This window comes from Mastigoproctus giganteus, chromosome 14 (genome assembly GCF_048544385.1).
Source record: "Mastigoproctus giganteus isolate SK-2022 chromosome 14, ASM4854438v1, whole genome shotgun sequence".
In the NCBI taxonomy this organism is placed as follows: Eukaryota; Metazoa; Arthropoda; class Arachnida; order Uropygi; family Thelyphonidae; genus Mastigoproctus; species Mastigoproctus giganteus.
In genome coordinates, this window is record NC_143588.1 from 100,060,691 (window position 1) to 100,082,752 (window position 22,062).

The window sequence follows — 22,062 nt, forward strand, 5'->3', positions numbered from 1 at the left end:
GCAGGTCTTGTCTGACCAATTTGATTGGATACTATGATGTAGTCACAAAAGAACTGGATGCAGGGAATAACTTTGATATTATATATTTGGATCTTAGAAAGGCTTTTGATACTGTTGCGCATGGAAGACTGCTGCACAAATTGGAGAAGTGCGGCATTGGAGGCAAATTGCTGCTATGGATAAAGGGATGGTTGAGTGGCAGAAGACAGAGAGTGGTAATCAATGGACACTGCTCAACGTGGACTAATGTTATTAGTGGAGTTCCTCAGGGTTCAGTGTTGGGTCCATTGTTGTTTTCTGTATTTATAAATGATATTGATGATGGTGTATCAGGCTTAATGTCCAAGTTTGCAGACGATACCAAGGTTGGCAGGGTTGTTAAGGACACTACTGATACTATGCTGCTGCAACAGGATCTGGAAAGGTTGAGCAGATGGGCTGAGAGGTGGCAAATGAAGTTTAACATTGACAAATGTAAAGTACTACATATGGGAAACAGTAACCCCAGATCACCGTATCAACTCTGTGGTACTACGCTGACAGTGGTAGAGAATGAAAAGGACCTGGGGGTAATTGTGCAGGCAGATATGAAGTTCTCTGAGCAGTGCAGACGAGCTGCAAGAGTAGCTCATGGTGTCTTGTCAATGATATACAGGAATTTTTCTAGCAGGGACAGGGATGTGATTATTCCCTTGTATAAGGCATTGGTCAGGCCACACCTTGAGTACTGTATACAGGTCTGGAGGCCTCATTTCAAGAAGGATGTAGAGCTGCTGGAACGAGTACAGAGAAGGGCAACAAGATTAGTGAATGGAACAAAGGGTTGCTCTTACGAAGAAAGGCTTAAGTTTTGCAAATTACAGAGCCTGGAGACTAGGCATCGGCGAGGTGATCTGATAGAGGTGTATAAGGCTTTGAATGGCTTGAGCATGCTCAATGCCGATGGGATTCTTCCTCTGGCTCAGAATAATCACCTGAGAGGGCATAAATTCAAATTGAGGAAGGACGGATGTCGGATAGATGTGCGGAAATTTTCCTTTAGCCAGCGGGCAGTTGGTTTGTGGAATAGACTCCCATCGCTTGTTGTTGAAGTTGATAGCCTAAACAAATTTAAGGCTCAGCTGGACAGGTATTTCGAACGAACGGAGGGGTGAAATGGGAGTAGTGGTTGGTTTTTTTTTTTTTTTTTTTTTGGCTGATGCTGAATAAGCTTGCTTTCTTGCATCATATGCCTCTACTAATGCTAATGCTAATGCTAATGAATGGCAGTTGGAATAGAGATGTGCACTGCCAGGATGGTGCGTGAGGCGCGTGGTTAATTGTTTGTTGATGTTTGTGGCTGTGACATATGGTGGTGACGTGGCCAGCATTTGTCTATGGATAGAATTACTGCCTCTGTGATGGGGTTAACTTGGCAACCACTGTTCCTGTTCAAAGAGGCATCCGAGCATTTTATATTTAACGATTCCAACCAGGTGCGCTTTAGGTAATGGTGGGACCTGTCCACAACCACGACATCGCGGTGTGGGTCGATGTCGTGGCGGGTTGTCCAGACATGCTCGGCGATAGCTGAGTGTTCTACATCTGCCAAACGGATCGCCCTTTTATGTTCTGAGAGACGTTTCTCGAGTCGACGTCCAGTCTCTCCAAAGTAGCAGCTGGTGCAGTCACGGCAAGAGATGCGATAGACCAAACCGCTCTGCAGAAGAGTGGGGACGGGTGTTTTTACGTTGGAGATAAGAGAACGCAGTTTCTTGCCTGGGAGTTGGATGCATTTTATCCCATATGATTTTAGGATTCTACCGATCTGTTGTGACAGGTTGGGGTAGTATGGGATAAATGCCCTCCTGGATGACTCGTCACTGTTGGCGTTGCTGTTGGTCGTCACGTTGTCGTGCGCCTGTAGATCACACCTGTCAAGGACGTCGATGGGATAGCCACACTTCGTAAGGTCTACTTTGACTCTGGTGATCTCTTTGCGTCTCTCATCTGCGGAGCTGGAGTGTGTCCAGGCACGAGTTAGCAAGGTTCGGGCAGTGGAGAGGAGGTGGCCCCGCGTGTGTGCTGGCCAATTTACCAACTTTCGGTCAGCACACACGCGGGGCCACCTCCTCTCCACTGCCCGAACCTTGCTAACTCGTGCCTGGACACACTCCAGCTCCGCAGATGAGAGACGCAAAGAGATCACCAGAGTCAAAGTAGACCTTACGAAGTGTGGCTATCCCATCGACGTCCTTGACAGGTGTGATCTACAGGCGCACGACAACGTGACGACCAACAGCAACGCCAACAGTGACGAGTCATCCAGGAGGGCATTTATCCCATACTACCCCAACCTGTCACAACAGATCGGTAGAATCCTAAAATCATATGGGATAAAATGCATCCAACTCCCAGGCAAGAAACTGCGTTCTCTTATCTCCAACGTAAAAACACCCGTCCCCACTCTTCTGCAGAGCGGTTTGGTCTATCGCATCTCTTGCCGTGACTGCACCAGCTGCTACTTTGGAGAGACTGGACGTCGACTCGAGAAACGTCTCTCAGAACATAAAAGGGCGATCCGTTTGGCAGATGTAGAACACTCAGCTATCGCCGAGCATGTCTGGACAACCCGCCACGACATCGACCCACACCGCGATGTCGTGGTTGTGGACAGGTCCCACCATTACCTAAAGCGCACCTGGTTGGAATCGTTAAATATAAAATGCTCGGATGCCTCTTTGAACAGGAACAGTGGTTGCCAAGTTAACCCCATCACAGAGGCAGTAATTCTATCCATAGACAAATGCTGGCCACGTCACCACCATATGTCACAGCCACAAACATCAACAAACAATTAACCACGCGCCTCACGCACCATCCTGGCAGTGCACATCTCTATTCCAACTGCCATTCATGTATTCAATCTGAAGAAGGCTGCCTCCCAGCCGAAAGCTTATTAATTGTAATTCTAGTTTAGTTTGCTCTGAGAAACAAAATAAAATTTTCGTAGATGAATAATAAAAAGCAGAGTTTGCATAAAAGGCATAATTATGATACATCTTATATTGTGAAAGCCTTCATGATGAGTATGCTCCAAATAAGTAACACTTCCAAGATGACACTTGTTTTCAAGATAAATGTCTCTTCATTGGAGGGTGGGTAGGCACCCTACGCATAAGACCCGATAGGTTATTGTGAAAATGTGGGAAATTTCAAATCCATAAATTTAGCAGTATTAGTTTCAAGCTATAGAAACATATCATGGGAATAATTCACAACTGGGTTGTTGACTCTTATACTTTGTTACCTATAACATCCACCCACTCACCTACCAATGAGGAGACAATCATCTCCAAAATGGTGCCATCTGGGTAGAGGCACTCAAGTGAGAATAAGTAACAATATATATTTCACTATGTGGGAAGTGTTCTTACTCAGGGTATTATACCACAAATGGCTAACACTTATTTGGGCTATATGAATGGTTGTGAAGTGTTTTGCAATATGAAATTTATCATAATGATGCCTTTAATTCATTTGCTAATAAAATCTAATCTGTTTGCTTTATATTATTCAGTTACATGCTACACTGATACAAAACACTAATCAGAAACATTAGTTATTAATTTTATTAACAACGGTCAACAAGGTGACTTTGCATTTCACCAATTTTACTAATGCTTTCAACAAGGCACCATATAGCATCTTTCTCAACCTTCCTCAATTTGAATTTATTCTCCACATGTGTATAGTCTGAACACAGGGAAGAATGCCATCAGCATTGGGCTTGCTCAATCCACGCTCAAGCCTTAAACACCCCAATCAGATCACCTCACAGGTGCCTAGTCTCCAAATGTTGAAATTCACAGAACTGAAGCCTTTCTTGGTAAGAACACCTCTTTGTTCCCCTTCACCAACTCACTACCATTCTCTGTACTCATTCCAGGATCCACATCCTTCCTAAAATGAGGTCTCCAGACTAGTATGCAAGGTGCAGCCTAACTACTGCCTTATACAATGGAATAATTACCTCCTTATCCCTGCTAACAAAATTCCTGTATGTCATTGACAAAACTCCATGAGCTGTCCTGGCAGCCTGTCTACGCTGCTCAGAGAACTTCACATTTGATTGCACAATTACCCTTAGGTCCTTTTCATTTTCCACTATCCTCCACAGTTGGTATGTTACTCTGGGATTACTACTACCCACGTGCATTGTCTTGCATTTGTCAATGTTAAACTTCAATTGTCATTTCTCAGCCCATTCTATCCCTGTAGCAGTTCCTTGGAGATTCTCAGCCCTACCCCTCTTCAGCATCTTTATTAATGATCTTTCATACATAAACCAGTAATCCTATAGAAATCGTAATGTATTTCTGAAAACTTCAAACAATTCAGAACAAACAAAGATCCTACTGATTACTCTAACAAGAGCAAGGCTGGAAAACTTTTTCAGGATATAGCTTCATCAGGATGTTCTCTCTCTCTCTCTGCAATAAAAATGCTAATTAGTTACAATTCTTTTTTTATAATATGCAATTTTAAGTTTTCTTGTTCTTTAATTGTGTCTAAAATCATTAGTTAAGACCAGCAACTAATATGTAACAATTATGGGTGGGGGGAGCGGCTGAACAAGCCACTGAGGTAATCGCCACTTTCACAAGATATAGAACACATTTTTTTCAAGACACTAGAGCAAGATCATCAGAGTGGTTGAGTACATTAGCCTACTTCATTTACCCATTAGTCACTGTAATAGAAATCACTCAATAACCAATAAATCTCACAATTTAAGCTCAAAGCTTATGTTGAGTAGTCTTTGTAATTATAATTTAGTGTTCCACTTGTGCCTTTTGCACAACATCTAGTTCATAACCATGACTTCTTTGTTCAAGCTCTAGACTCCAATCTAACATGTAACTTGTTGATTCTTTCTCAACCATCTTCTAAATTGGTTAACTGTGTGATCAGAAACTGCTTCAATTTTTTTTTACTTCATTATCCTTTTTATTTTCTTTTTCTAGTATTTTAAATTGTTAATCATTTAAATCAAATGATTAATCTGTCTATTTCCCCTCACTAACAGTTTCTCTAGTTCTTCCTTGAATTTATTCAAACTAACCATTATTATTATTGTTTCATTAAAAAAAACAGCATTCAGCTCCTATAGAGAATCTAATCATTCTTTACAATACTGCCACAATTCACACATATGCCAGCATTCAAGGAGAGTATGAGTTGGTGCGAGGCCAGATGTACCACAGAAGCTGAAAACAAATGGTTGACCATGCCATAGCATTTATGGGTGTAATATAGCAAATTGAAAGGTCAGTGCCTATCCATAAAACATAAATACATGCATTTATATAACTGCCTTTCTACAGAGATTCTCCCGTAGAACTTACTATTTGAATAAATCTAGTATACAGCACAAAATCATACATCTGCATAAATACTTACTGAATCACCAATCTCCTCAGCATCACGAACCTCATCAGCTGAATTATGCACAGTATACTGTGTAATAGTTGATGAAGAAACAGAAGGAGAAGTGCCACAAACTGTCTGATGCAAGCTTGAGGGCGTAGAACTCACAAATGTACTGGATGCTGAAGGAAGGTGGAGTTTTGGTGTGCTACTCTCATCACTAGCAGCTCCACTCCTACGGAATAATATTGGACTCTTTTTCCGCTTCATTATGGTAAAATTCAAGCTCCTGTCCAAAGTGTAAAAAAAAAAAAAAAAAACTAAATTTCTATGTACCTGTATGTCATTTTTATGTAATTAATAATCAGGGGGAAACAAAATGCATTTTATTTTTAAACAATGTCCAGGCAATTCTCTTGGTTTGCAGGTCTGTTGATTTTTTCCACCATCCTGAGAAATTTTTCTGTAGTATTTTGCAAACTGGTGGTTCACAGTGCACACCACCAGTTATAGAATGCTACAGAAAAATCTGCTATTGATTTAAATATATTTATATAACTACATAGCAGTCACATATCTTTTCATAGAGCAGATAGCTGAGCAGTGGCTTGCAGTAATTATCACAGAAATTAGTGCCAATTAAGTACTACATAAAAACTATACCAGTTTAATGAGCAAATATAACAAAAAAAAAAAAAGTCCCCAGCAAGAGTTGATGAATTTCTTAAAAATTCAATACTTTTATACAACACATGCAATATGCAACCCAGCATAAGCATATTAAAATCCCATAGTCAGATGCATGCAACTTCAAACTCTGTTCAATTTTAAAGAGTGGTTTTATGCTTTCATTTTTAATCCTTTATACAGGGTAATTCAAAAGTAGTTTGAATGGATAATAGGTTTCTAAGACTATAATGCTGTATTTTGAATTTAGTTAAAACATACCAAGAACTGAATGAAAGCTGCAGTCTTTAAATTTTTATTAGCTCTTAGTATTTGAGTTTTGACAGTAGTTGGTACACATATAATGTAAAGAAAATGAAAAGTTTGAATGGAGCAAAATGAGTGCAGTGCATTTTTCTCTTTGAACAAGAAAAGTCAGCACTGCAAGTGCAATCACCATGGCATCTTAGTTAGCATAATGCACTGTCATCTCCCAATTATTTAGAGAAGTGTGGGCTCAATTTATGTTGAAAAATGGAGGAATTTCTATAGTCCTGTTCAACTGAGGCTGTAGTAGCTGATCAAGTGGGGAGGGAGTAAGGTATTTCTTTTTCGCCTGTGAATTATTTTTAATTTTTTCAGCCCATAACAACATGCAAATCAGCCTATGAACATACTTTTACAGATAAAATACTCAACACATATGGATGGGAGTAACAAGTTCCAAGGTACCTCCATAGCCAGGTGGGCAGGAGCAGCAGTGCATAGCACATGCTTCTTGATTAGACCGGGGTTCGAGCCCATGACCACCAAATACGGAGGATGCGGAAAGGTCAGGAAATGACCACCGCATATCCCCGGAGCAATATGGCCTTAGTTGCTAATGCTCCTAAAAACCAAATAACAACAACAAATTCCGATGCCAATAAAAATACTAATTTGAATTGAAAGCGAAATGAAGTTGTTATATGTGATATGAAAAATAGCCTCCCAGTAGACATTTGATCTGATGGTCAGAGGAACTTGCAGTACCTCATCTACTGTGTGGAGAACTTTGGCAGTTAAGATTGTGAAAATTGCAAATGATACAAGACATCATGAATCATGACAAGAGGAATTATAATTTTGGCTTTAAATATTTCTGTATTTAAAAAGTATAAACAAAACAAATATGCAGGAATTACAAATCTACTTTTGTAAGTGCTTTTAAATAACTAGAAGAAATCAAGTGTACATCCCTTCCCCAAATTGTTGGATATCACTTTAGATTCTGGTCTTAACCAATGATTTTACCACAATTAAAGAATAAGCAAACTTAAATTAGTACACTAATTAATTCCTGGACCTCACATCACTGAATTTTTTCCTTCTTTCTTTCTTTCTTAAGATTAGGTTTATCAGCCACTATTAACAGAAAAATTTACACAACTTGTAGAATCATATGTTACTGATTGTATAACATGTAACATGTTAGAATAGCATTGGCAGAACAGTAACACTGGTGTACTTTTGTAAGTGCTTCTAAAATAATTTCTTTCAGTCACAGTGCAGTGTAGTGTTAAGTGATTAAATTAATTCTGTATTGATATTTCTGTGCTGATGCTGATTTTCTTCCTTCATAAATTGTTTTATATTCAGCAATAAGATACCCTTTTCATCAGAATGGACCTGTGAATAAACAAAATGTTAGAATCTGGAAAAGTGAGAAACTATAAACTTATGTGTGCCAAGGGGAACAAGTTTTGGGCTCTCAAATGAAGGTTTATGGCTTTTTTTTTTTTTTTTTTATAAGTGGGGACACACTTGGGTTGTGTTTTGCTGCTAATGTTTTCGTATAGAACTTTTTTGGCACAAGAGTTATTTTGAACCATATTGCACTCATTGATGTAAGCTTTGATGCATTACAAAACTTTCTTTCACTACAGCTCACTAAAGATTACTAAGGTTGTCCAAAATGTATCCCCAATTCACAAATAAAGGGGGATTGAAGGGTAAGACGAGTAATTACAGACCAGTCAGTTTAACTTCTGTTCAAGGTAAAATAATGGAGTCACTAGTTAAAGATGCACTGCAGGATCATCTACACAAGACTGCAGCAATAATTCAGACACAGCATGGGTTTGTTAAGGGAAAGTCTTGTGTGACAAATTTGATTGGATACTATGATGTGGTTACAAAGGAACTGGATGCAAAAAATAATTTTAATATCATATACTTGGATTTCAGGAAAGTTTTTGACACTGTTGTGCATTGAAGACTACTGCACAAATTGGAGCAGAATGCTAGGTAAGTTGCTACAATGGATAAAAGGGTGGTTGAGTGGGAGAAGACAGAGGATGGTAATCAATGGATGCTGCTCTTCATGGACTAATGTTATTAGTAGAGTCCCACAGGGTTCGGTGTTGGGCACACTGTTGTTTTGTATATTTATCAATGATATTGATGAAGGTATATCAGGCACAGTGTCGAAATTTGTAGATGATACAAAGATTGGAGGGTTCTTAATGGCAGTAATGGCAGTGTGTTACTGCAACAGGATCTAGAAAATGTGGGCAGATGGGCTCAGAAGTGGCAACTGAAATTTACCATTGACAAATGCAAAGTACTGCATATAGGTAGAAGTAACCCCAGAGGAATGGAACGTACCAACTGTGTGGTACTATGCTTATGGTGGTAGAAAATGAAAAAGACCTGGGAGTTGTTGTTGTTATTTGGTTTTTAGGAGCATTAGCAACTAAGGCCATATTGCTCTAGGGATATGCGGTGGTTATTCCCTGACCTTTCTGCATCCTCTGTATTTGGTGGTCACAGGCTCGAACCCCAGTCTATTCAAGAAGCATGTGCTACGCACTGCTGCTCCTACCCACCTGGCTACAGACATGGGAGTAATTGTGCAGTCAGATATGAAGTTTTCTGAGCAATACAGACAGGCTGCCAGAGCAGGTCGTGGAGTTTTGTCAATAATATACAGGAATTTTGTTAGCAGAGCAAAGGAGGTGATTGTCCATTTGTATAAGACAGTGGTCAGGCCACGCCTTGAGTATTGAGTACAGGTCTGGAAGCCTCATTTCAAGAAGGAATATTTGCTGATGCTATCGAGGCAGTGTTATATGGGTTGGAAAACTGCTAGCTTGGGGGATACAAGGACTAATAGATTAACAGTAGCCACTGGCAGAGGTGAAAGTGATTCTTGCACTGCTTCTATTGGAATAAGCAGCAGCCTGGAAAACAAGATGCAGAATATTTCAGAGACTGCTGGGAGTCATTGCGGAACAAGTAAACACATGGGTTGTGTTAGGGTAGCTAAGAATAGGAATAGGAGCATGTATACTTGCATGTACACCAATGCTAGAAGTTTGGTAAATAAATTTGATGAATTTGAGGTATTGCTCAAAACATCAAAGGCAGATATTGTTGGGATATCAGAGACGTGGTGTCACACAGATATAAGGAATGCAGAACTGGAATTTTGGGAGTACAATGTGTACAGAAAGGATAGACAGGATAGGAAGGGAGGAGGGGTTATGCTATTAGTTAAGAAACACATAAAATCCAAGGAAGTGAAGCCAGTCAACATCACTGGACAGTGCAGTGTTGAGTCAGTTTGGTGTGACATAAGCATTGGAAGATCAAAATTGAGAGTAGGAGTGTGCTATAGGCCTAATGACTCTGATGAGTATAATAAGTAACTGAGGGATTTTATATTGATTGGTATTTGTGGGATGGTCACTCACACACTAGCAAGGCTTTTGTGGATTTATTGGATGATCGTTTTCTACGTCAGCATGTTCGGCAGGCAACTAGAGGGAGTAATACTCTTGATCTGATTATCAGTAGTGATTCTTCATGCATTAAGAATCTGCAGATAAAGGAACCACTAGGTGGCAGTGATCACAGTGGTCTGAAGTGGTATTTACTCAAAGGGTTAACTACCATTAGGGGTAGAGGGGAGGGTTCTGGCTTTCGTAAAGGCGACTATGATGGTCTGAGACAGTATTTAAATTCTATACAGTGGGACCAACTGATGATGTTACCAACAGCAAATTCAAAATGTGAAGCATTCAAAGAACTTATCTTGGAAGCTACTAGGCTTTACACACCAACTAAGAAATATTGTTCAAAGTTTAGGCATAATGGATGTCAGATGAACTAATGAGACATGGCAGAGAAGAAAAATGCATGGGATACATGTAAATTAATGGGTGACATGGAAGCCTATGATAGATATAAGCTTGTCTGCAACCAAGTCACAAATGAGATTAGGCAGGCAAAGGCAGGTTATGAGAAATCCTTGGCAAAGGATGCAAAGAAAAACAAAACAGTTCTTTACCTATGTAAACTCTAGAAAGAAAGGTATGAATCAGATTGGTCCACTGGATATTGATGGTTCAACAGTTGAGGATCCTGCTCAGGTGGCTAAGAAACTAAACGAGTTTTTTGCATCTACATTCACACATGAAGAGTTATTCAGGAAGGGGAATGCCAGAGGTGAAATAAACTCTGGCAGTGAGCTAGATGATTTTGTTATAACTGAGAGGAAAGTGGAGAAATTGTTGAGGATAAAAAAGGCACCTGGGGTGGATGAGGTCTATCCAGTTATATTAAAGGAGGCAGCAAAGGAAGTAAGCAAAACTTTAGCCATAATTATGAGAGCTCCTTTGGACTCAGGGGGGTACCCATAGACTGGAGATGTGCAAATGTGATCCCAATTCACAAAGGAGGATCAAAGGCTGACACAAGTAATTATAGATCTATGAGTTTAACTTCTGTTCCAGGAAAATTAATGGAGGCACTGGTTAAAGAAGCACTGCAGGATCACCTAGACAGGACTTCAGTTATAGCTCGGACACAGCATGGTTTTGATAAGGGAAAGTCTTGCATGACCAATTTGATTGGATACTATGATGCAGTCACAAAAGAACTGGATGCAGGGAATAACTCTGATATTATATACTTGGATCTTAGAAAGGCTTTTGATACTGTTGCACATGGAAGACTGCTGCACAAATTGGAGCAGTGTGGCATTGGAGGCAAATTACTGCTATTGATAAAGGGATGGTTGAGGAGGAGAAGACAGAGAGAGAGGTAATCAATGGATACTGCTCATCGTGGACTAATGTTATTAGTGGAGTCTCTCAGGGTTCAGTGTTGGGTCCATTAATGTCCAAGTTTGCAGATGATACAAAGGTTGGCAGTGTTGTTAAGGACAATACTGATGCTATGCTGCTGCAACAGGATCTGGAAAGATTGAGCAGATGGGCTGAGAAGTGGCAAATGAAGCTTAACATTGACAAATGTAAAGTACTACATATGGGAAACAGTAACCCCAGAGCAACGTATCAACTCTGTGGCACTACACTGACAGTGGTAGAGAATGAAAAGGACATGGGGATAATTGTGCAGGCAGATATGAAGTTCTCTGAGCAGTGCAGATGGGCTGCAAGAGTAGCTCATGGTGTCTTGTCAATGATATACAGGAATTTTTCTAGCAGGGATAAGGAGGTGATTATTCCCTTGTATAAAGCAATGGTCAGGCCACACCTTAAGTACTGTATACAGGTCTGGATGCCTCATTTCAAGAAGGATGTAGAGCTGCTGGAACGAGTACAGAGAAGGGCAACAAGATTAGTGAATGGAACAAAGGGTTGCTGTTACAAAGAAAGGCTTAAATTTTGCAAATTACAGTGTCTGGAGACTAGGCACCGGCGAGGTGATTTGATAGAGGTGTATAAAGCCTTGAATGGTTTGAGCATGCTCAATGCCGATGGGATTCTTCCTCTTGCTCAGAATAATCACCTGAGAGGGCATAAATTCAAATTGAGGAAAGACAGATGTAGGATAGATGTGCGGAAATTTGCCTTTAGCCAGCGGGTAGTTGGTTGGTGGAACAGACTTCCATCCCGTGTTGTGGAAGTTGATAGCCAAAATAAATTTAAGGCTCAGCTGGACAGGTATTTCGAACGAATGGAGGGGTGAAATGGGAGTGGTTTTTTTTTTTTTTTGGCTGCATAAGCTTGCTTTCTTGCATCATATGCCTCTACTAATGCTAAGGATGTAGATTTGTTTGAGCATGTACAGAGAAGGGCAACAAGGTTGATGAGGGGAATGAAGGGATCCTCTTACCAAGAGAGGTTTAAATTCTGCAAATTGCAGCGGCTGGAGACTAGGCACCTGCGAGGTGATCTGATTGAGGTGTATAAAGCCTTGAATGGGTTGAGCACTGAATTCTGATGGGATTCTTCTGCTTGCTCAGATTACGAACCTAAGGGGGCATAAATTCAAATTGAGGAAAGACAGTTGTAGAATAGATGTGCGGAAATTTTCCTTTAACCAGGGGGTGGTTAATTGCTGGAACAAACTTCCATCTGTCTTTGTGGAAGTTGATAGTTTAAATAACTTCATGGAGGAACTGGACAAACTTTTATATAGAATGGTTGTGTGATTTTTTTTTTTGGCTAATGCTACATAAGTTCATACACTTGCTTTCTTGCATCACATGCCTCTATTACTATTACTATCTGATTCTATGATCGCCAGTTCTTACATCACCAACTTTATTTTTCTTCTTTTGTTAAGGATCAGGATTATCATCCACCGATAACAGGAAAATTTACATATACTGAAGAAACAGAATAAGGTGCTACTGATCATACAATACCTGACATGTTAGAGTGGGTATGCCAGAACATTGACTTTAAATTGTGAAATTATGGACACCAAAAAAAAATTGGAGACATGGCTTTCATTCAGTGTCTCATCTATTTTAAATTAAAACCAGATAAAGTTATAAGCTTACAAAGTTTTGAAACTACTTTTTATACAATTGATGGTGCTCAACTGAATTTTTAATTATTATTTAATTTTCAAAACCCACAAAAGATAAGATTAACAGAAAAAAAAAGTTGGGTGTATACAGCAGAATTTTATTTATGTTAAAATAATTAAAAGTCAATAAATTGCTCATGTAAATTGTGTCGATTTTTATGTTCTTGACAAAAGAACCATATAAATAATGTTTTATTGTTCTTGCATATAGTGAACAATATTTTTCCAGTCTATATTTATTGAATAAAGTTTGTAGAAAAGTAATGATTAATAACACTAAAGAGAACATTCTTGTTTTGGAGAAAAACTAAGTAAAATCGCATCATTATTTAGTCAAAAGTAATGATGCGATTTTAAACAAATAAAAACTACAGTTACATAATTAAAATATTTATTTCTAATTAGAGTACACTGAAAGTTCTTTCAGTTATTCCATATTATCCATAATTTTCTTAATTCATCATAACTTTTAGGATATTAACATTCCTTCATCTTTCACATATCTACTACACTTCCTTTTCTACTATCCTCACCCTTCTAGTTTCTGGCACTCTGTGTAATTTTCACATCCATTTATGCTTACTTTATTCAATATATTAATACAAAACTTAATATATCCTCTTGCATCCTTTAATGCTGCTTTGTACTTTTAGGTGCATCTGTCATACCTGACTTATTTAACCTTTCATTAACTGAAACTATTTCATCAACTGAAAACCTTTTTTCATCCACTGTAACATTTAATATATGTATATATATATAAAAAATTTTAAGTTTATTCTCATACTTCTATTCACTTCAATTTTAAAATTTTTCTCAAATCTGGCATGCTTCACAGAACTCAAAATTTTAAATTACATATGTTGCTTCTCACACAGTAGAATCCATCTGGGACAATATTGGGTTTCACATTCTTGTCTTCACTATGTGAAAATAATAAAACTTTCAAAAACAACTGGAGAAAGAATTAGTGAAAGAGTAAAACAAGTAACCTTAAACTATAAACAAACATAATTTGAAACTTTGTGGCAGGTCACCTGTCGTTGGCCTGCCACAAAGTTTCAAATTGTTTCAAATTGTGGTGGGTCACCTTACAGGTGACCGACCATGCTCACAGTTGCAAAAGGTGATGGATCACCTATGCACTCAATTCTTGCACTCAATTACTCTACAAAAACTGTAAAGAATCACTTCAGAGATGATTGTAGTCTGTCTAAATTTAGAAGCTATAAAAATTTTCATATTTTTAATCACTAATTAATAGTTAATGTTATATTTGAGGTCACCTATCAGGTGATCCACCATCAGATTAAGGACATTTCTGTTGAATTTGTCTTTATTACTTACATTGGGGCATCTTTGATAATCTGCTGTCCAGCAAGCCATGAAAGAAATGCAGGTGTTGGGAATTTCTTCAGGGCCAATTCTTCCTTGATGAAGTGGTCACTGTGGTACCCTTAAACTTTCATTTGTGTTTTTTTTTTTAATGAGTGTCTGTATTTGCCCATCAGATTGGTGTAGTGAGTGGTTTTCCCTTATGTTTCTAGGCAGCAGTTGTACTAATAATAATTGAAGAATACTGTGCCGCTATGCTTCCCTCGGTGAGTGCAGGCCCTTGCTTGTTTATTCTGGCATCTTTTTTATTACTTTAGTTAGTTTTTTGTTAGGTAGTTTGAATTTAGTTTTTTATGCCAGTATACAGGAATGGTGGTCCCAAGATTTTCCAAAGGGGATGGCTAAAGCAGTGTGCAAATTGTGTTATTTATGAATGCATAAATAAATATAAAATACATTAAATGATGGTAGCCGAAGCACTTTTGGCACCAGAATGCTAATATGTTGCAAAACTGAAAAATCTGTCACCAGGTAACATTCAAAAACATCAGATTTGGTGTCAAAATGGCTAAATTGGCAACCCTATTATTCTCTAAGGGGGTCATGCCATGAGAAAGAGTCATGAAAGCAAGAAGATATTGGCACTGAAAATAAGTAAGAGTGAAAATTCTAATTTCAACATTATGGTTTTTGTCCTCTTCTTGCAGAAAAAAATTATCATTCTTCAAATTTTGGAGAATCACTGTAGCAGTAAAAAAAACGAATCATGTAACAGTAAAAAAAAACAAACTCACATTATTTTTATCATGGGGAGGGGAACTGTAGCCCCTTTATCCCTTATATGGGAATGCCACTGTATGCAAGTAGCAATTACCAAATTCTCATACATGGTAAAATAGTGTTTGATTCTGTAAATCGCAAGCAACAATGTTGCTTACTACCGGAATTATGTGTAATCACTAATAGAAATAAACTATTTCATTTCTTGTTCCTTTTGCCATCTCTAGGTTTGTATCTTCAAGTATGAGGGCTGTTCAATTAAAACATATTTAAGTCATTTAAAAATTAAAAAGCCACTTTAAGCATTTAGACATACATTGCATTGTGTCAATAGTCTTCATGCTCCATCTTCCAAAATTCTTTTAGCCATTGAGGAAACATTTTTCACTAGTTGTTTTGATTTCAGCATTCAAATTGAAATGATTTCCTTTTAAAGCTTTTTTCAATGAACAAAAACATAAAAATCATATAGGGATATATCTGGATATTAGTCTACATTCCTAATATACTCGGGTGCTTATGCACATTCCAATGCAAAATTGAAGCATGGCCTGAATTGGATTGGCAACCTTTTCCATCACTTTTTCAGATCATTTTTATTTGACGTTGAAAAGTGGGTGGTTCAGTTTCAGCATATATTTCCAATGTAATGTTGACATAAACAATGAAATGAAAATAGTTATCACAACTTTTGTGACTAAAATCTGAGATTGACATTTTTTTGTTGTGGGATACTGAGGATGCCTTCACTGCATAATGGAAAGTTTAGACACTGGCTCAAAATGGATTTATAGGAGTTCTTTGCTTTTCTGCAATTAAAAATTGAATCACAATATACTGATCCATCTTCGGTGCTTTGGTTTGAATTTTATTGGCACATCAGCAATGACAGTTATAGTGCACTAAGACCCATTTTGGATGCAATTTCTATTAACAATGTCATAAAAAAATTGCACACACAACTCTAACAAAGAGCAAACAAAACTGAAGCAGCTCTTGTTATGAATTAGCACACCCAGTGTGTGGGGTTTAAATATTTTCAGCTGGTAGGAGAGACACCCATTTTTCCTGCCAGCTGAGACGTGTCAGGCACATATCAAATCAAATGTGTCTTAATTGATTAACACTTGCATTTTTCTTCAATATATAAATTATATTTTTGGACATCTTCAATAAATGAATAAGAACACAATTTATCTTCAAAAAATATATAATCTTTTATTGATGCTGTCATATAGAAAGGGCCCTTCCAGAATGTGGAAAATTTCACTATCAGACAAGGGCTACTACTAGCCACAATAAAAAAAAAAACTTTTCTTTTATTTGTCAAAAATATTTATTGAAAAATAAAGTACTCTTACTTTCTGGGGGAGGGGGGGTCTCTGAAAAATACATTTATATAAAATCTCAGATTGACATTTCGGTGGACCCAATACTGCTTCTAACAAGAGCCAAATAAACACTTTAAAGCACACTGACAGCTCAAGCTTTGGTACTAAGAAGAAAACTCAGATACCCAATACTATGTGGCTAACACTTAAAATTACAAGCAAAAAAAAGCAGACTGTAGAGTCTGACAGCCTCCAGCACAATTAAGGGTTAAGTTAAAGCTAACAACTTTAGTAATTGTTGCTTCAGTTAAACTAAATTTTCAAAAAGCTGATTAAAGATAATTTGCATTCACTGATCAATCAGGAATAGCTGCCAGCACACTCTGTATTAACGACAGAAACTTGAATTGTAAAGAGAAATGGATTTCTCAGATGTCATAAAAAATTTGGTGCAAAGAAATGTTTATTTATACACACGGGTCTTGCAGTCATAAAAATTAAGATACATATGCTTTGGAAAAAAAAATAATTATTCATTTAATTACTGTTTTTTTAATATACTATTTTTTTTAACAAAAGGTCTTGTGAAACTTCAGTCTAGCTCTGTGTTATAGTAGTAGCATTTGATGCAAGAAAGCAAGTGTATGAGCTTATGCAGCATCAGCCAAAAAAAAAAAAAAAAAAAATTTCCAAAACAAATCCCTCTAGATGCTTGTCCAGTTCCTCCTTAAATTTATTTAACCTATCAACTTCCACAACGACAGATGAGATGGAAGTTTGTTCTAGCAATTAACCACACGCTGGCTAAAGGCGAATTTCCACACATCTATTCTACATCTGTCTTTCCTTAATTTCAATTTATGCCCCCTTAGGTTTGTAATCTGAACAAGTGAAGAATTCAGCGTGCTCAACCCATTCAAGGCCTTATACACCTCAATCAGATCATCTCGCAGGTGCCTAGTCTCCAGCCACTGCAATTTGCAGAATTTAAGCTTCTCTTGGTAAGAGGATCCCTTCATTCCCCTCACCAATCTTGTTGCCCTTCTCTGTACATGCTCAAGCAAATCTATCCTTCCTAAAATGATGCCTCCAGACCTGTACGCAGTACTCAAGGTGTGACCTGACCATTCCCTTATAGAGGGACAATCACCTCCTTTTCCCTGCTAGCAAAATTCCTATATATCATTGACAAAACCCCATGACCTGCTCTGGCAACCTGTCTGCATTCCTCAGAAAACTTCATATCTGACTGCACAATTACTCCCAGGTCTTTTTCATTTTCTACCACTTTAAGTGTAGTACCACACAGTTGGTACATTTCTCTGGGGTTACTTCTACCCATATCCAGTATTTTGCATTTGTCAAGGTTAAACTTCAGTTGCCACTTCTCAGTCCATCTGCCCATATTTTCTAGATCCTGTTGCAGTAGCACACTGCCATTACCATCATTAACAAGCCTGCCAACCTTTGTATCATCTGCAAACTTCAAAACTAAGCCTGATATACCTTCATCAATATCATTGATAAATATACAAAACAACAGTGGACCCAACACCGAACCCTGTGGGTCTCCACTAATAACATTAATCCACGAAGAGTAGCACCCATTGATTACCACCCTCTGTCTTCTCCCACTCAATCATTATTTTATACATTGTAGCAATTTAAGCTTAATACCATTCTGCACCAATTTGTACAGTAGTCTTCCATGCACAACAGTGTCAAAAGCTTTCCTGAAATCCAAGTATATGATATCAGAATTTTTTTTTTGCATCCAGTTCCTTTGTAACCACATCATTAGCATTAGTAGAGGCATTTGATGCAAGAAAGCAAGCTTATGCAGCATCAGCCAAAAAAAAAAAAATAATAAATAAATAAAAAGTAACCACTTCCACTTCACCCCTCTGTTCGTTCAAAATACCTGTCCAGCTGAGCCTTAAACTTATTCAGGCTATCAACCTCCACGACAAGGGATGGAAGTCTGTTCCACCAACCAACCACCCGCTGGCTAAAGGCAGACTTCCGCACATCTATCCTACATCTGTCTTTCCTCAATTTGAATTTATGCCCTCTCAGGTGATTATTCTGAGCAAGAGGAAGAATTCCATCAGCCTTGAGCATGCTCAAACCAATCAAGGCATTATACACCTCTATCAGATCACCTCGCTGGTGCCTAGTCTCCAGACACTGTAATTTGCAAACCTTAAGCCTTTCTTCGTAAGAGCCCCTTTGTTCCATTCACTAATCTTGTTGCCCTTCTCTGTACTCGTTGCAGCATCTCTACATCCTTCTTGAAATGAGGCCTCCAGACATGTATACAGTACTCTAGGTGTGGCCAGACCATTGCCTTATACAAGGGAATAATCACCTCCTTATCCCTGCTAGAAAAATTCCTATATATCATCGACAATACACCATGAGCTACTCTTGCAGCCCGTCTGCACTGCTCAGAAAACTTCATATCTGCCTGCACAACCACCCCCAGGTCCCTTTCATTCTCTACCACTGTCAGTGTAGTACCACAGAGTTGATACGTTGCTCTGGGGTTGCTGTTTCCCATATGTAGTACTTTACATTTGTCAATGTTAAACTTCATTTGCCACCTCTCAGCCCATCTGCTCAACCTTTCCAGATCCTGTTGCAGTAACATAGTGTCAGTAGTGTCCTTGACAACCCTGCCAACCTTCATATCGTCTGCAAACTTGGACATTAAGCTTGATATACCATCATCAATATCATTTATAAATACAGAAAACAATAATGGACCCAATACTGAACCCTGAGGGACTCCACTAATAACATTAGTCCACGATGAGCAGTGTCCATTGATTAGCACTCTCTGTCTTCTCCCCCTCAACCACCCCTTTATCCATAGCAGCAATTTGCCTCCAATGCCACACTGCTCCAATTTGTGCAGCAGTCTTCCATGTGCAACAGTATCAAAAGCCTTTCTAAGATCCAAGTATATAATATCAAAGTTATTCCCTACATCCAGTTCTTTTGTGACTGCATCATAGTATCCAATCAAATTGGTCAGGCAAGACTTCCCCGTAACAAAACCATGCTGTGTCTGAGCTATAACTGAAGTCTTGTCTAGATGATCCTGCAGTGCTTCTTTAACCAGTGCCTCCATTAATTTTCCCGGAACAGAAGTTAAACTAACAGGTCTATAATTACTTGTGTCGCCCTTTGATCCTCCTTTGTGAATTGGGGTGAAATTTGCACATCTCCAGTCCATGGGTACTTCCCCTGAGTCCAAGGAAGCTCTCATAATTATGGCTAAGGTTTTGCTGCCTCCTTTAATATAACTGGATAGTTCCCATCCACCCCAGGTGCCTTTCTTGTATTTATCTTCAACAATTTCTCCTCCATTTTACTCTTGGTTATTACAAGATTCTCTAGCTTACTGCCAGAGTTAAATACACCTCTGGCATTCCCCTCGCTGAATAACTCCTCATGTGTGAATGTCGATGCAAAATATTCATTTAGTTTGTTAGCTACCTGAGCAGGACCATCAACAGTTGACCCATCGATATCAAGTGGACCAATCTGATTCATCCCCTTCCTTCTAGAGTTTACATAAGTAAAGAACTCTTTGCTGTTTTTCTTTGCATCCCTTGCCAAAGATTTCTCGTAATCTGCCTTCGCCTGCCTAACCTCCTTTGTAACTTGGTTACAGATCAACTTGTATCTATCATAGGCTTCTGTGTCACGTGTTAATTTGTATGTATCCCATGCATTTTCTTCTCTGCCATATGTCTCATTAGTTCATCTGACATCCACTTAGGCCTAAACCTTGAACAATATTTCTTAGTTGGTATGTAATACCAACTAAGAAAAACAACTAAATCATAATAACCAATCAAATTTGTCAGACAAGACTTTCCCTTAACAAACCCATGCTGTGTCTAAATTATTGCTGCAGTCTTGTCTAGACGATCCTGCAATGCATCTTTAACAGTGACACCATTATTTTACCCAGAACAGAAGTTAAACTAACTGGTCTATAATTATTTGTATCACTCTTCGATTCTCCTTTGTGAATTGGGGTTACATTTGCACATCTCTAGCCTATGGGTATATCCCCTGAGTTCAAGGAAGCTCTCATAATTATGGTGAAGGGTTTGCTTACTTCCTTTGCCACCTCCTTTAATATAACTGGATAGATTCCATTCACCCCAGGTGCCTTTCTTATGTTTAACTTCAACAAGTACTCCTCCACTTTGCTCTCAGTTATTACAAAATCATTAAGCACTCTGCTACAAATTGATAACCTTCTGGCATTTTCAAACCTTAATAACTCCTCATGTGTGAATGTAGATGCAAAATACTCATTCAGCTTGTTTGCTATCTGAGCAGTATCATCAACAGTCGAACCACTGATATCAAATGAACAAATCAGATTCATCCCCTTTATTTTAGAATTTATATAAGTAAAGAAATCCTTGCTGTTTTTCTTAGCATCCTTTGCCAAAGATTTCCTGTAATCTGCCTTCGCTTGCCTAACCTCCTTTGTGACTTGATTACAGACTAGCTTATATATGAAATAGGCTTCTGTGTCGCCTGAAAATTTATATGCATCCGATGCATTTTTTTTCTCTGTCATTAGTCTCATTAGTTCATTTGATAACCATTTAGACCTAAACCTTGAACAATATTTCTTAATAGGTATGAAACTTTTAGTAGCTTCCACGATTAATTCCTTGAATGCTTCCCACTTAGAATTTGCTATTGGTAACATCATCAATTGATCTCACTATACAGAATTTAAAAACTGTCTGAGACTGCTGTACTCACCTTTACGGAAGCAAAAACCCTTTCCTTTACCCCTGATGGTAATTATATCTTTAAGTAAATCCCACCTCAGTACACTGTGATCACTGTCACCTAGTGGTTCCTTTATCTGCAAATTCTTAATACACGAATGATCACTGCTGATAACCAGATCAAGAGTATTATCATCTCTGGTTGGCTCTCGAACATGCTGCTGCAGAAAAAAATCATCCAATAAATCCACAAAGTCTTACTATTGTTGTTGTTATTTAGTTTTTAAAAGCATTAGCAACTAATGCCATAGTGCTCCGAGGATATGCAGTGGTCATTCCCTGACCTTTATATTTACAATTCCTTGACAATTTATATGACCTTTATATTGACATTCCTTGACAATTTATATGTTGTAAGGGCTGAATATACCAGAATACCTCATTGCGAAACTCTATCCTCCAACTGATATTAGCTAGCTACAGCCCTTTAGAATCCCTCCGGCTTATCATAGTATTTAAACCAAGGCTCCTCCAAATGACTGATAGTTCATCATTATACTGTCATGAATGGTGGCAACCTTTGTATAAGATTACTTTTCAAAATTCTCACTAAGAATAAAACATCTTGGTTATTACTGTTATTCAACATTAAGAATAAAAACGATAATGTCACTTCCTGATAAGATTCAAAACTTTTTGAACAATTTCTTATTAAATTTTTAATAAACATTTCCAAATTTTGTTTATTATTTCATTGTTACAGTGTATATCAATCAGAGCTGGCCCCAAAATTTGCGGGGCCTGTTCGAGAATTACATGCGGGCCCTGGGGTCCTGTGCAAAACTTATATGGAGTGTTTTTGTAATAGTGATTTTTTAATTTTTCAAATTTCACAGTAACTAAGAAATAATTAAATAATTTTATATTATACTGTACAAAAATTTTAAATA

At 38.1% G+C, this 22,062-nt stretch overlaps 1 protein-coding gene across 3 annotated transcripts in view; it reads right to left on the minus strand.

The window, feature by feature from the left end:
• The window catches only part of LOC150075440 (transmembrane and coiled-coil domains protein 2-like), a 155,949-nt gene that overhangs the window by 132,531 nt on the left and 1,356 nt on the right, over positions 1-22,062 (minus strand). For 2 of the 3 annotated variants that reach the window (XM_090389308.1, XM_090389305.1), the window contains exons 1-2: positions 14,248-14,408; positions 5,443-5,698 (exon numbers count right to left, since the gene is read on the minus strand). In XM_090389308.1, coding sequence (XP_090245434.1) covers positions 5,443-5,698; positions 14,248-14,249 — 258 coding nt within the window. In that variant the 5' untranslated portion in view covers positions 14,250-14,408. Of the gene's footprint in view, positions 1-5,442; positions 5,699-14,247; positions 14,409-22,062 lie in introns of those variants that run through there. The other variant, XM_090389306.1, reaches the window with a different exon arrangement.